Genomic DNA, 15,646 nt, shown 5'->3' on the forward strand with positions numbered 1-15,646 from the left:
TTGTTCTCAAACAATACTACGAATAAAGGTTTCAGTCCTCATTATCTGTGTGGGGCCCATTAAAAATGGTCCTATTATGTTAAGGACTTCAATTTTTTAAATTATTAGTTTGAAGTATATAGTACATTGGTTAGATATTTATATAGTTTATGAACTGATCACCCTGATTACTCTATCAGCCATCCAGCTCTCCACCTAGCCATTACATTACTGCTGACTGCATTCCCTATGCCATACTCTCCATCCCCATGACCATCTCTCACCAACTACTTTTTACTTCTTTAACCTTTCACCTCTTTTTCCCAGCCCCACAACCCCCCTCCACTCTGGCAGTCACCAGGTTGTCCTCTGTATTTGTGAGTCTGTTTTTCATTAGTTTGTTCTTTTTATTCCTTAGATTCCACATATAAGTGAAATCATATGGTATTTGTCTTTCACTGACTTATTTCACTCAGCATAATAACTTCTAGATCCATCCATGTTGTTAAAAATGGTAGGATTTCATTTTTTTTTATTGCTGAGTAATATTCCATTGTATATATGTACTATAACTTCTTTATCCAATTGTCTGTTGATGGGCATTTAGGTTGCTTCCATATCTTGGCTATGGTGAATAGCACTGCTGTGAACATAGGGGTACATAGGTCTTTACTAATTGGTGTTTTAGTTTTCTTTGGATAAATACCCCAAAGCGCAATTGTTGAGTCAAAAGGTAGATCTATTTTTAATTTTTTTGAGCAACCTCCAGATTTTTCCATAGTGCTTGTACCAATTTGCAATCCCACCAACAGTGTATGAGGGTTCCCTTTCTACATATTCTCGCCAACATTTGTTTTTTAATTTATTGATGATAGCAATTTTGACAGGTGTGAGGTGACATCTCATTGTGGTTTTAATTTGCAGGACTTCAATTTTTATAACAATTTCTATGTTAGGGGGAACATGGCCCTCCTATAACTCAGGAACAAGATAGTAGCATAGATTCTCTCAACAGAATACAAGTTTATTATTCATCTAGGACTTGGAAGAATTCTAAACTTTAGAAATTCATGAATTAATCAATTTCTAAAGCCAAATATATGCCTATTGAGGATATTATAATGTTTGACTTATTAGTTCTCTATTCTTAACTATCTATTGTATGTAGCGAAAGATAAAAGCTAACATGTTGGTTTGTTTATCTAATCTCCTGCAAGGAATTTTTGCTATATCTTGTTTATATCTATCTATCTATCATCTATCTATCTATCTATCTATCTATCTATCTATCTATCTATCTATCTATCTCTCTATCTATCTATCTATCTATCTTGTTTGCTATATATTTTTTGCTATATCTTTTTGCATGTATGTAGGCAAGGAAACGAGATTAATAATATTTCAATAAAGGGTGATGGAAATCCATTTATTTAAAAAAAAAGTTGTAAGTATGAGCTTCCTTTTGTTTTCATCAGTTTCAGAAATTATTGGTTCTAGCCTGTTACTAAGGGAAGGGACAGTTAAGAGAGCAAGAAAAAGGAGAGAAGCAGGTGAAAATATATATATAGTCAGAGATGGAGAAGTGGTAGAATTGGGGTAGCTGAAAAGAAAAAGAATAGTACTAAAACCAGACTGAGTTAATAAACAAAATTCTATTCTTGACTCATTCAGAATTTCTCTACTATTCCTCCTGGAAAGTATAGTGTACTGTTTAAGAATGTCATTTTGTTTATTGATTTTAATGTTAACTACAACACATTTACAAGATAATGTTGGTATTAACTTCAAAGAAATGATGTAATTATATAAGCAAGCTATTTTTATATATGACAATGGAGAAAAGATGAATTGGAGTAGTTTCCTTACTCTCCCAGTCTTTACATCAGAAAAATCCTTTTTAATACACATCTTTCTTTCTACTCCTTTCCCACATTCTAGCACTTTCTTTCCTGCTCCTGGAATCGTATCCAGTAACTCACAAGTTTAGAATAGCTATTTAATAATAACAATATATTGAAGCTCAATCACCTATATATCCATCCTATAGATCCTCAAAACTATATTAAGTTCATCTTTGACCTTTTCCCTAGGAAAAGCTCAAATTCGTTCAGGCTTATCTGCTGTTTCTCATCTCAATTCCTAGAATTCTTTGTAAAATTTGTTTTCCTCAGAGAACTATAGGTTTCAAATTTTTATAAGATTTCCTAATAAAACTATAATCAGGATGAATATACAATTAATTATCCAATCTAGGGCATTTTTCAGTGAAAGAGGACTCTATTAATCATTTTATCAGGAGAGGAGGCAGACATCAGGATATAATGTTCACTGTAGCTATAATCAATGCCTAATAAAATAAAATATGAAGAATATCTTTTAGTTTCCAATGGAAATATTGGTATTAAAGTTCCAACAATAAATTAACGGGCAAAGGAGAGATAACTTGAAACAATTTAAATGTCACATCATATATTCTTCAAGAAAACAAACACTGAGGACCATGGAATTTAAATATTTATTTTTATCTTCCACCCCTACCTCTGAAACATTGGAGTATGCTTCACCTCAAAACAGTTTATAGGACTAAAACTATAATGAATAAGCAATACAATTTCTATTCATGATGCAGTTGTGTTGTAAAGTTTCAAATAATCAATTTATAAATTTGTTGCTTTTACTCTTATAAAAATATTCATTTACTTCATGATATGAGTTGCAAAATTATTTCCTGACCTCTATATAGATTATTAACTACAATTGATTTCAGTTACATAGCAGGTGAAAATTTTAACTGAACCATTACTTCAAAATATGATGTATTAAAAGTAATTGTTACAGTATAGGCACCAATGAAAAAAATCTTCTTGGCATATGACATAACAGCAACTTACTCAAGTGTCTGTATTATTACAAAAAAGGGAAAAAATGGCCACTTTGACTAAAAATTGTATTCTTTACTTAAAGAACATCTTTCTTCCAATATTTGGCAATTATTCAGATTTTTAAAAAATGACTTTTGTGCAAAAACCAAATTGTGCAGTTCTAAATAAAACATCAAAACTAATTAATTTAAAATTCTATAACTACAGTTAAGAGCTTAGGCAGGCATTTATATATGTGTGTATATATTTATATTTATATATGTGCATATACACATATATAAATATATATCCATATTTATATACATATACACACAGAGAAGGCTTAAAAGAAAAAGGTATTACCCACATAACAGTACCATAAATAAAACTGAAAATTAACTGTACAGTCTAACTTACCTTTGTATGGACAGAAACCATCCTGTACTATGGCTGTTTCTATATGAATTAGTAAATGCCTATTTAAATTCAAAAATGAAAAAAAAATGATGTTTATGTACTGGATAATTATGAAGACCAAAATGTATAAATAGTTTGTAGACATTTTACTACCATGGCAAAAGTACATTGGTGTGTTATATTTATACCTGTTGATCAGATATTTAATTACGTGATGATCAGCTTTTTTTAAGCTCCCCAAATCCAAGCATATAATATGTCATTTGAGTTGAAGATTTTAAAAATAAAATCTGACTAATTCCTAGAGTATTACCAAAAAACAAAAACAAAAACAAAGAAACAAAAAACTATAAAAAATACATTGGCTAATTGGTATTGTTTTAAATTCCCAACCATGTTAAATAAGGGTTAATTGCCTCTTCTAAAAGAGAAGGCAAATACTGTATACCAAGAGGTACTGCTATTGTTACATGTTGCCTATAAACACTACAAACACAGAGGTCTCAAATATGATTGTCATTGAGCTGCCTGGAATATTATACCACCTTGGTAGAAGAGTCGATACTTTTCTAGGTTTCATTTTTAAGAGCTTATTAAAAACTTCTGTTTTAAGTAAGGCATGACTTGTTTCCACCTCCTCACCAATAGTCGATTTTTAGAATATGCTTGTGTTTAAAAAAAAGTTTCATGAGGCTTGATGATTTACAAAAGTTGAGTATTTAAGATAACTTTGAAAGACCTGTATGTTTCATCAGTGTACAGTTAACTAAAAGTGAAAACATGAAAGGTATTCATCCTCGTAACTTAAGTATTAATGATACTTAAAAGAAAAACTGTATCTCAACATTTACTAGAATACAGATGAAATTATAGTATTAAAAGTTATTCATTACAAAATAAACTTCTAAAAATATAAAATGATAAACACCATCACAAAATACTTGAATAGCTTCTTCAAAATCTTCAACATTGTAAAGATCCAAAAGGCACATGGAGCTCATGAGTTAAGCACTGTCAAACTTGAATTAGCTTTGATGGGGTTCTCTTGGTCCTTATGAAATAGAATCCAACAATAAGGAGTTTCTTAGGGGGATTCATCTGCTGAACACCTATAAAATTACGAAAAATTTAAACTGATATATAACTATGCGTGTTTATATTTCTCATTTGTATGAAATCTGCAATGAAGGAACTGATTAAGCAAACTAAATCCTTTCTATTGAATTACATCATGTAGATGTTAAAATATAAAGAAGTTTAAAAATTCCTTCTGCTTCTGATTTTACAACTTCCAATTGATTTATTTGCAAATTGGAGAAGAGAGTGTAGTTTTCCATTAAAATCCAAGAGATTTTAGGAGGAATTTTAGTTTATTAATATGAGTAGACTTTATCTGATGGAAAGATCTATGAGAGTATGTGCTATGACAGGCTGTACAGTTTGTTCCCACTTGATGCCAGTGTGGCATCACAAATATAAAAAATATAAAGATGCAGTGAAAAGTGATATCATGAGATTAAGGCTAAATTAGTATTGCTTTATAACTTGCTGAGCTAAGGAATGTTGTGTATGTTTGTGTATGCATACAAAAGTCTTGTTTAACAAGAGAATTTGAAATTCATAAGTAAGAACTTTTACTGAATGTGAACAAAATTAAACCAACAGTTTAAGAGAACATATAGAAACTAAAGTCAAATATAGGAACTTTTACAGGCTTCATTGAGTTCCTCTACCTAAAATCCTTGATTTTTTTATGGGAGTTAAATTTATGAACTTTATCACAGGAAGTTGTAAATAGTGGTATGATGAGAGTAGCAGCAAAAATGAAAGCATTCCATTCTGGAGGAGAAAAAAATGGCGTAGAAAATAGAGGAACTGTTTATCCCTCTGGCAACCAAATCAAAGTTCTGATAGAAACAAGGAGCACACAACAGAAAAATTGCCTAGGATCTAGATGAACAAGCCATACAACTAGGGAGGAACTAAGATATCATCTTGTAACAGCAGAAGGTAGGACAAGGTGAGAGCACGAGGCTGCCTGGTCCCCAGTGGCTGAGTGGGACAGAGGCTGTGGTAGGCTGCAAACCTCTTAAAGGGGCTGTGTCCACAAGTGGGCATTCCCTGTGATGGACCTGCTCGCTCTGAGCACCAGCACACATTCAGCTGCGCAGGGGGCACCAGGGATTTACACAGGGACACGGAGTTGTCAGAGTGAGGGCTGAGGCAAGACTCGCTCTGTACAGAAGTGCTGGTGGTACCTACTATTCCTCCATTGAGCCCTCCCTGCTCCCAGTGCACGGACTCAGCACAGCCATAGCAGAGAAGTCATCAAACTGGATGACAGAGGTCGCTCTGCTCAAAGGATTCCCTGAAACTCCACCTCCTCAACTCACAGCCCCTCCCAAGCCACATCCAGGTTTGTCCTCCCTTAGTAAGGTACCCCTTGCTGAGCAGCAACTAGATTCACACTGATGGCAGCTGACCTCGGTTTCTGGTGTGGCCTCTTAAGGCAACTAGAAGCACAGCATCTGTGGGTGCTTGCTAAATCTTAACAGATGGCTCCGGAGGGGTAGAGACTTGGGCTAAGTTTAGCCTGCAGCTGACCCCTCTCACGACTGTGCCACTGGACACCTACTACACAAAGCTGCACTAATAAGACCGGGAGACTTAGAAGCTTTGCTTAGTACATAGAAACAGACACAGAAATGCAGCCAAAATGGGAAGACAAATAAGCAGAAAACATATGAAAGAACAGAACAGAGATCTATCAGATACAGAGTTCAAAACACTGGTTATAAAGATGCTCACTGAACGTAGTGGAAATGTAGATGAATTCAGTGAGAACTTTAACAAAGAGATAAAAAAAAACATAAAAATAGAAATGGAAATTATAAAAGAGAACCAATCAGAAATGAAGAATACATTATCTGAGATGAGAAGTATGTTAAATGGAATAAACAGAGGAAATAAAGAAGAAGATCAAATGACCTATATAGAGGATGGGAAAGCCAAGGACACTCAATCAGAATGGCAAGAAAAAAGAAGCCAAGACTATAGTAATAATTTAAAGATCCTATAGGACACTATTAAATGTAAAAATATTCATGTCATAGGGGTGCTGAAAGAAAAAAACAAGATGTTGACAAGCTATTTGAAAAAATAATGATGGAAAACTTCCCTAACCTGGTAAAGGAAATAGACATACAACCCCAGAAGCTCAGAGAGTCCTCAAAACCAGGAATTGAAAGAGGCTCACACCAAGACACATGATAATTAAAATGCCAAAGGTTAAATATAAAGAGAGAATCTTAAAAGCAGTGAGAGAAAAATAGTTAGTTACCTACAAGGGAGCACCCATAAGATTGGCAGCTGATTTCTCAAAAGAAACTATGCAGGACAAAAGGGCTTCGCACAAAATATTCAAAGGGATGAAAACCCAGGATCTACAACCAAGAATTCTTTATCCAGCAAAGCTATCATTTAGAGTTGAAGAGCAGACAAACAGCTTCCCAGACAAAAATAAGCTAAAGGAATTTATCAGCACCAAGCCAGTATTACAGGAAATGGTCATAGGGACTTCTTTAAGAAGAAAAAACATATATCAAAAACAAGAATAAAGAATGGTAACAACTACATTCCTATCAATAAGTACCTCAAATGGAAAAGAATTAAGTGCTCCAATTATAAGACAGAGTGGCTGAATGGATAAGAAAACAAGACCCCTACATATGCTGCCTACAAGAGACTCACTTCAGATTAAAAGACACACAGAGACTAAAAGGAAGAGGATGGAAAAAGATATTGCCTTAATGGACCTAGAGGGTATTGAGCTGCATGAAATGGGTCAGATAGAGAAAGACAAATATCGCAGGATTTCATGTACATGTGGCATCCAAAGACAAAATCAACACATCGACAACAAAAGCGGAAATAAACTCATAGATACAGAGCATATATACAGAGCATATTTATTGGGTTACTAGATGGGAGGGGAATGGGGGGGACAAAAAAATGCAAAGAGATTAAGAGGTACAAATGAATAGTTGCAGAATAGACATGGAGATGTAGAGCATAGCATGGGAAGATGGTTAATAATGTACTAAATATGTAAGAGGGGAGAGGGGTACTAAATTTAGTACTAGATTTAGATAACTTTGCGAGTTATGTGGATTTCTGATCACATGCTATACAACTGAAAATGGTATATTATTTTATGTCAACTATAATTGAAATAAAAACTCACTGAATTGTACAATATAAATACAAGCAATTGATTATTTATTATATTTCAGTAAAGACAAAACAAATTGGCAAGTGAAACAACATGGATGGACATAGAGGATATTATGCTAAGGAAAATGAGTCAGACAGAGGCACAAATACCATATGATTTCACTTATAAGTGGAATCTAAATATACAAAGCAAATACACACACCAAAACAAAAACAAAAACAGACTCAGAGAAAATGGAAATCAAAATGATAGTTGCCAGAGGGGAGGTGGGCTGTGGGATGGGTGAAGGAGAATATAATCAATAAAACTGTGATAAGTATATATGGTGAAAGATGATTACTAGACTTTGTGTGGTGATTACCTTGTAAGGTATATAAATGTAGAATCACTATATTGTCTCCTTGAAACTAATAATATTGAATACCAACAATACTTAAATAAAAAATAATAAATTTTAAAAAAGGAATATTGAGGGAAAAAATGAAAGCATTCTTCAATGATGTTTCTAAGGCCCAAATAAGAATATCCTACCTGACCTTTTGTCTGTACTCCTACTAGCAAGGTAAGGGGAAAAAAAACTCAGACAATTTCATTCAGTGGGAAATTACTTTATAATGCCTAAAGACAATTATTCCAAAAGCTAATGTTTAAGATGGGCAACAAAACAGTTTTCAAGCATACAACTACTAAGAAGTAACTTTGTTAAGAATAATTGAAATGAATAAATCAAAGTAATGAGGATGTCAGAAACATGGTGGAGTGAGAGATGTACCCAGATCTCTCTCCATAAAACAACAATAAGCTGAACATCTAAAACTCAACAAAAAACACCCAAACTGCACACCAGCACATCTGAGCATGGGATCTGCGCATAAGAACTACCACAGGTCAGAACCCTGGGTGTCGGGTGGTGGACTGGGAGAAATAAAGAAGCTGCCGCTCGCAGCCTCTGGAGCTCCCTGCAGGAGGAAGGGAGGGAGGAAGTTGTGGTGACTTCCCTGTACAGCACTGCCTGAGTTCCACGCAACTGGTGGCAGGGCCCAGTCATCAGGGCAGAAAGCAGAGAAGCGAGATGGAGACTAACAACAGTTGATTTTTATGAGCCATGGTTGCAAAACCAAGGCTGAGTTATAGCCTCTATTCCCCAACCCAGAAGAACCCTTCCCCCATATCCTCTGAGACCAAACACAGTGAAGACCCAGGAAAATCTGAGGAAAAGTTACCGAAATTGTCGCTAACACTGACAGGGACGAGACTAAGGGTAGCAAGAGTGATTGAATATCTGTTAAAAAAAGAAAAAAGGGCATTATCCAAGAGGCTTAGACGCCACCTACTGGAAACCAAAAGAAAAGTGCTTCATTACAACATGCTAAAGAGAGACTTTTATATAATAAATCTTTCTGGAAAAAAAGCAGAATACACTTCTATTAATGCCCAGGCAGAGAGATAGTCCATTAAACACCATGATCAACCAAGGTGACAAGGCAGCTAAGAAAGAAAGAGAAAAATCTCTGGATATAAGCTTAAAGACATAGAAATATGCGACTTAAATGACAGAGAATTCAGAATGGAACCACCGAAAATACTCAGTGAGATCCAATATGACTCATATCAACAATTTCAGGATCTGAAAGAACAACTAGATGAGCAGATGAGTTCTTTAGCAAGGAGACTGAAACTCTCAAAAAGAACCAAATAGAACTTCTGGAGATGAAGAACACACTGAAAGAGATGAAAAAAGAAATAACAAGCTTGGAAAATAGAGTAGACCAAATGGAGGAAAGGATCGGTGATATCGAAGACAGATGTTAATAAATAAATCAGAAGAAAGAAGAGAGAAACTGAAGAATGAAAAATAATGGAAGAGAAATACAAGAACTAGCTGATACCATCAGGAGAGGAAACATAAGAATAATGGGCATTCTCGAGGGGGAGGAAAAGGAGCAGGGATTAGAAAGCATTTTCAGACAAATAGTGGATGAGAACTTCCCAAATCTAAGGAATGAGCTGGAGCTTGGAATTCAAGAAGTCAACAGAACACACAAATATCTCAACTCAAAAAGGCCTTCTCCAAGATACATGGTATAAAAATTATCTAAAATTAACAACAAAGAAAGAATTCTCAGGGTACCCAGGGAAAAGAAGATGGTAACTTATAAATGAAAACAAATTAGATTATTGTTGGACTCCTCAGCACAAACCTTACAAGCCAGAAAGGAGTGGAATCAAATATTCAAAATATTAAATGAAAGGAACTACCAGCCAAGAAAAATATATCCAGCAAAGCTCTCCTTTATATATGAAGGAGAAATAAAGACCTTTCTAGATACAAAAAAAATTGAAGGAATTCTCCACTATGAGGCCTGCATTACAGAAAATACTGAAAGAGGTCAGCTTACCTAAAACGAAATGACAAAAAAAAAATACATAATTACGAGTAAGGCAACTAGCAGGCAGAGAGAACCAGCGGAATGCAAACTTTACTAAGAACAGGGCATTATAACCTTAAACCATAAGAAGAGATTTGCTATAACAAGATAATAATGAACGTTTAGCATGAATAGGGACAAACTGAGATAACAATGACTGAAAAGGGGAGCATTCAAGGATCAAAATTCACAAAGTAGAATGGAGATAAGGCACGAGCAGAAGAAAATGGATGACTGTATAAATATAACTATCCTTTACATATTCATAATAGTAACCACATGACAAAGATTCAGAACTGCAGTATATAACATAAAACAAGAAGGACAGAGGAAAACCCCACAAAACCCAACCAAAATAAACAAAACAAAACAAAACAAAACAAAACAAAACCAGGTACACAAGGACAAGGAAGCAATGGAAACACTGAACTACCAGAAAGCAAAAGATAAAATGGCTATAAGAAGACCTTATATTTCATTAATCAAGTGTAAATGGACTATACTCATTCATCAATAAAAAGGCACAGAGTTGCAGAATGGATCACAAAACAAAACCCAACCATATGCTGCCTCCAGAAGACACATCTCAGCTCCAAAGACAAATACAGACTCAAAGTGAAAGGGTGGAAAGTGACGTTTCAAGCAAATGGCATTCAGAGAAAAGTGGGAGCAGCAGTACTAATATCAGAAGAAATAGACTTCAAAATAAAAAAGGTAAAGAAAGATACTGAGAGACACTTCATAATGATAAAGGGAATCATGCACCAAGAAGACATAGTACTTATTAATATCTATGCTCCCAATCAGGGAAACCCGAAATATATAAAGCAATTACTATCAGAACTTAAGGGAGAAACGGACCAAAACAGTATCTTAGTAGGGGACCTAAATACCCCACTGTTAGATATGGACAGATCATCCAAACAGAAAATCAATAAGGAAATAACATCTTTAAATGACACATTAGACCAACTGGTCATAATTGACATTTACAGAGCCTTCCATCTCAAAACAGCTGCTCATACATTCTTTTTCTAGGGCACATGGAACATTCCCCAAAATTGGCCACATACTGGGACATGGAGCTAGCCTCAACAAATATAAGTGGTTGAAATCATATTAACCATATTCTCTGATCATAATGCTTTGAAGCTGGAGATCTATTGTAAAAACAAAGCAGGAAAACAACAAATATATTGAGATTAAACAACATGCTACTGAAGAATAACTGGGTCAGTGAAGAAATAAAAAGAGAGATAAAGATATATATATATATATATATATATATATATATATATATATATATATATATATATAGATATAGATATAGATATATATAGATGAATGATAATGATAGTACAACATATCAAAACTTTTGGGACATGGCAAAAGCGGTAATAAGATGAAAGTTCATATCATTACAGGCCTATCTCCAAAAATAAGAACGAGCCCAAATAAACAACCTAACGCTTCATGTTAACTACAAAAGGAAGAAAAAATGAAGCCTAAGGACAGCAGAAGGAAAGAAATAATCAAAATTATAGCAGAAATATATGACATTGAAAACAAACAAAAAAATAGAAAAAAAATAAATGCAACAAAGAGCTGGTTCTTCGAGAATGTTAATAAAATTGACAAACTCCTGGCTAGACTCACTAAAGAAAAAAGAGAAAGGACACAAATAAACAAAATCAAGGATGAAAGAGGGGGAAATTACAACGGACATGCAGAAATACAAAGGATCATACAAGAACACTATGAAAAAGTATTTAACACCAAATATAATAACCTAGAAGACATGGACCAGCACTTAGGAAGATACAACCTTCCTAGACTGAATCAAGAACTGGAAAATCTAAATAGACCATTCAGTAGTATGCAAATTGAAACAATTATCAAAAACCTACCAAAAAGTAAAAGTCCAGGACGAGATGGCTTCACCAGTGAATTCTACCAATCAAAGAAGATTGAATACCTATTCTCCTCAAACTCTTCCAGATAATCGCAGAGGAGGAAATACTTCCTAACTCATTTTAGGAGGCCAGTATTACCCTGATACCAAAACTTAGTAAAGATAACACACACAAAAAGGAAACTACAGACCGATATTTCTCATGAACGCAGATTCAAAAATCCTAAAAAAGATACTAGCGAATTGAATACAGCAACATATTAAAAAGATTATACACTATGATCAATGGGGCTTCATCCCAGGGGCACAGGGATGGTTCAACATATGCAAAGCAATTCATGTGATACACCACATAAACAAAGTAAAAAATAAGAATCACATGATCACATTAATAGATGCAGAAGAAGCATTCAACAAGATACAGCATCCATTTATGATCAAAACTCTTAACAAAATCGGTATAGAAGGAAATAACCTTAATATAATAAAGGCCATATACGACAAAACCTCAGCCAATATTATACTTAATGGTGAAAAACTAAAAACCTTCCCTTTAATATCAGGAATAAGGCAAGGCTCTCCACTATCACCACTGTTATTCAGTATAACATTGGAGGTCTTAGCGAGTGCAATCAGGCAAGAGAAAGATATAAAAGGCATCCAAATAAGAAACAAAGAAGTCAAACTGTTACTATATGTTGGGTGACATGATTTTCTATATAGAAAACCCTAAAGACTCCATAAGAACACTACTAAAATTAATGAGCAAGTACAGTAAAGTCTCTGGATACAAAATCAAGATTCAAAAATCCATAGCATTCCTATATCTAATAATAAAGCATCAGAAAAATAAATGGAAAAAATAATTCCTTTTGCAATTGCAACAAAAAGGATAAAATACCTAGGAATAAACCTAACGAACCATGGGAAGGACAAATAAAATGAGAACTATAAGTCCATATTAAAAGAAATCGAAGAAGATACAAAGAAATAGGAAGATATTCCGTGTTCTTGGATTGGAAGAATCAACATAGTTAAAATTAAAATGACCTTATTACCTAAATAGTTATATAGATTTAATGCAATCCTGTGAAAATCCCATCCACATTTTTTAAAGAAATAGAACAAAAAAAATCATCAGATTTGTATCGAAGCACAAAAGACCCCAGATTGCCAGAGTCATCCTGAGAAAAAAGAATGAAGCTGGAGGCATCATTGTGCACAACTTCAAATTATACTACAGAGCTACAGTAATCAAAATGGCATGGTATTGGCAGCAAAACAGACACACAGACCAGTGGAACAGAATCAAGAGTCCAGAAGTAAATCCATGTTTATATGAGCAAGTAATATTTGACAAAAGTGCCAAAAACATACAGTCTAGAAAGGAAAGCCTCTTCAATAAATGGTGCTGGGAAAACTGGAAAGCTACTTGCAGAAGAATGAAACTAGACTGTTGTCTATCACCACACACCAAAATTAACTCCAAATGGATTAAAGACCTGCATGTAAGACCTGAAAGAAGAAAACAGGAACTAAACTCAAGAACCTTGGACTTAAAGAGGATTTTATGAATTTGACCTCAAAGGCAAAGGAAGTCATAGCAAAAATAAAGAATGGGACTACATCAAACTAAAAAGCTGCTGCACAGCAAAAGAAACACTCGGCAAGGTAAAGAGACAACCATCCGAATGTGATAAGATATTTGCAAGCAATGCCTCTGATAAGGGCCTAACATCCAAAATATACAAAGAATTCATACAACTCAATAACAACAACAACAACAACAAAACCCAAATGATCCAAACAAAAAATGGGTAGAGGACCTGAGCTGACACTTCCCCTAGAGTACATCCAAATGGTCAACAAATATATGAAAAGATGCTCAACATCGCTACCTATTAGGGAAATGCAAATCAAAACCACAATGAGATACCATCTCACACCTGTTAGAATAGTTGTAATCAACAGGACAAGTAATAACAAATGGTGGAGAGGATGCTGAGAAAAAGGAACCCTCATACACTGCTGGTGGGACTGCAAATTGGTACATTCACTATGGAAAATACTGTGGAGGTTCCTCAAAAAAGTAAGTATTGATCTACCATGTGATCCAGCAATCCCTCTACTGGGTATTTATCCCAAAGACTTGAAAACGCATATCTGAAAAGATTTGCACACTGATGTTTATAGTAGTGTTATTCACAGTGGCCAGGACATGGAAGCAACTGAAATGTCCTATGAGAGATGACTGGATAAAAAAGCTGTGGTACATATATACAATGGAATATTAGTCATAAGAAGAGATGAAATACTGCCATTTGCGACAACATGGATGGACCTTGAGATAATCATGCTAAGCGAAATAAGCCTGACAGAAAAAGTTGAAAATCACATTATATCACTTATATGTGGAATATAAACCTAAAAGCAACAAATGAACAGGACAAACAGAGACTCATGGATATGGACAATAGACTAGTGGTTACCAGATGAGCAGCGGGTGGAAGAAGAGCGGGGAGGTAGACGGCGTAAAGGAGGTCAAATAGGTGGTGACAGAAAGAAATTTAACTATGGGAATTTAATCTACAGTGTAAATAAATAAATAAGTAAATATACGTGTGTGTGTGTGTGTATATATATATATATATATATATATATATATATATATATATATACCCTATTGTTAAAATGTACAGCTGAAACTTACTGGATTTCGTTAACTAATGTTACCATAAAAAATTAACCTAAACAAAGATAGACAAATAAATAAATAAATAAATAAATAAATAAATATTTTTTTAAAGAAAATCAAAGCAATTATATTGTGTCATAAATTAAAATCCAACACAAAATGTCAAAATAATTTTTAAGAATGACATTTCAAGCTTACTTTTGAAATTTTTCAATTAACTTCTTCACCATTTTATCTGTGATGCCAGGACAGGCGGCTTCTGCCACAGCTATACTTTTCTCGAGTTCTTCAATTGCCTGATTCCTGCTAGCATTATTCTCATCCTGCTGTTTAAGCTGAGAAAGATCATTAGCTATAACATTTAAAATTACTGTACTTCTTAAACTACATACCCAATCCTGATGAATATGTACTTACTTCAGCAAATACAGGTGTGATTATCATAGACAAACAGCTTAGGGTTTGCACAAAGTCTTGCTCCTTTGAACAAAGTATATAAATTATACACATGAAATTAAAATAGTCATTCATGTTTTTCTTATTCAATAGTAAATGTGCATTAATTTGAATCCCCCCCACAAAGACCAGTATAAGGTAAGTCTCCATGCTTTCTTCCCATCACTAATTCCCAACCATCATCCAGAAGGCTTCTAACTTTAAGATTACAATAGATATCCATGATTTCACTGGATTTATTTATCTCTAGGTAAAATGCATTTGAATATATACCAATGGCTACACAAATGACTTCTATGACCCTTTCTTAATTAGTTCAAAACTAATGGGAAATGAAGTATATACTATGGATGTGGGAGGTAGACAGACATTTAGGGGTATCAAATTCCAACATTTTTGGCCATCAAAATCTCACTACATTGTTCAAAGAAATCTATCAAGAGGAATTGATCATCTCCATGTACGTACAGCTCCATTCTGCAGTTTCTTTGGATCAGGCTTCTTTCGCACAGTGGTAAAGCTCCATTCAGGATGAGTATTATTTTCCCTGTTAGTAGATTCCCTAAAAAGATTGACAAAGATATTTCTATAAGTTCCTAAATAATTCAACTTGGTAAAAATACCAAATCAATGCAGTCAAACTCTGAAGAAAGAACTGTCTCA

At 34.3% G+C, this 15,646-nt stretch overlaps 1 protein-coding gene across 4 annotated transcripts in view; it reads right to left on the reverse strand.

Moving 5' to 3' along the window:
- Positions 1-2,476: 2,476 nt before the first annotated feature.
- The window catches only part of STK26 (serine/threonine kinase 26), a 73,029-nt gene continuing 59,859 nt past the window's right edge, over positions 2,477-15,646 (reverse strand). For 2 of the 4 annotated variants that reach the window (XM_039875625.1, XM_039875633.1), the window contains 4 exons: positions 15,452-15,545; positions 14,945-15,007; positions 14,726-14,862; positions 2,477-4,366 (listed from right to left, as the gene is read on the reverse strand). In XM_039875625.1, coding sequence (XP_039731559.1) covers positions 4,342-4,366; positions 14,726-14,862; positions 14,945-15,007; positions 15,452-15,545 — 319 coding nt within the window. In that variant the 3' untranslated portion in view covers positions 2,477-4,341. Of the gene's footprint in view, positions 4,367-14,721; positions 14,863-14,944; positions 15,008-15,451; positions 15,546-15,646 lie in introns of those variants that run through there. The other 2 variants (XM_039875648.1, XM_039875638.1) reach the window with 2 other exon arrangements.

Source organism: Pteropus medius, unplaced genomic scaffold (assembly GCF_902729225.1).
Source record: "Pteropus medius unplaced genomic scaffold, Ma_sr-lr_union100, whole genome shotgun sequence".
NCBI lineage: Eukaryota > Metazoa > Chordata > Mammalia > Chiroptera > Pteropodidae > Pteropus > Pteropus medius.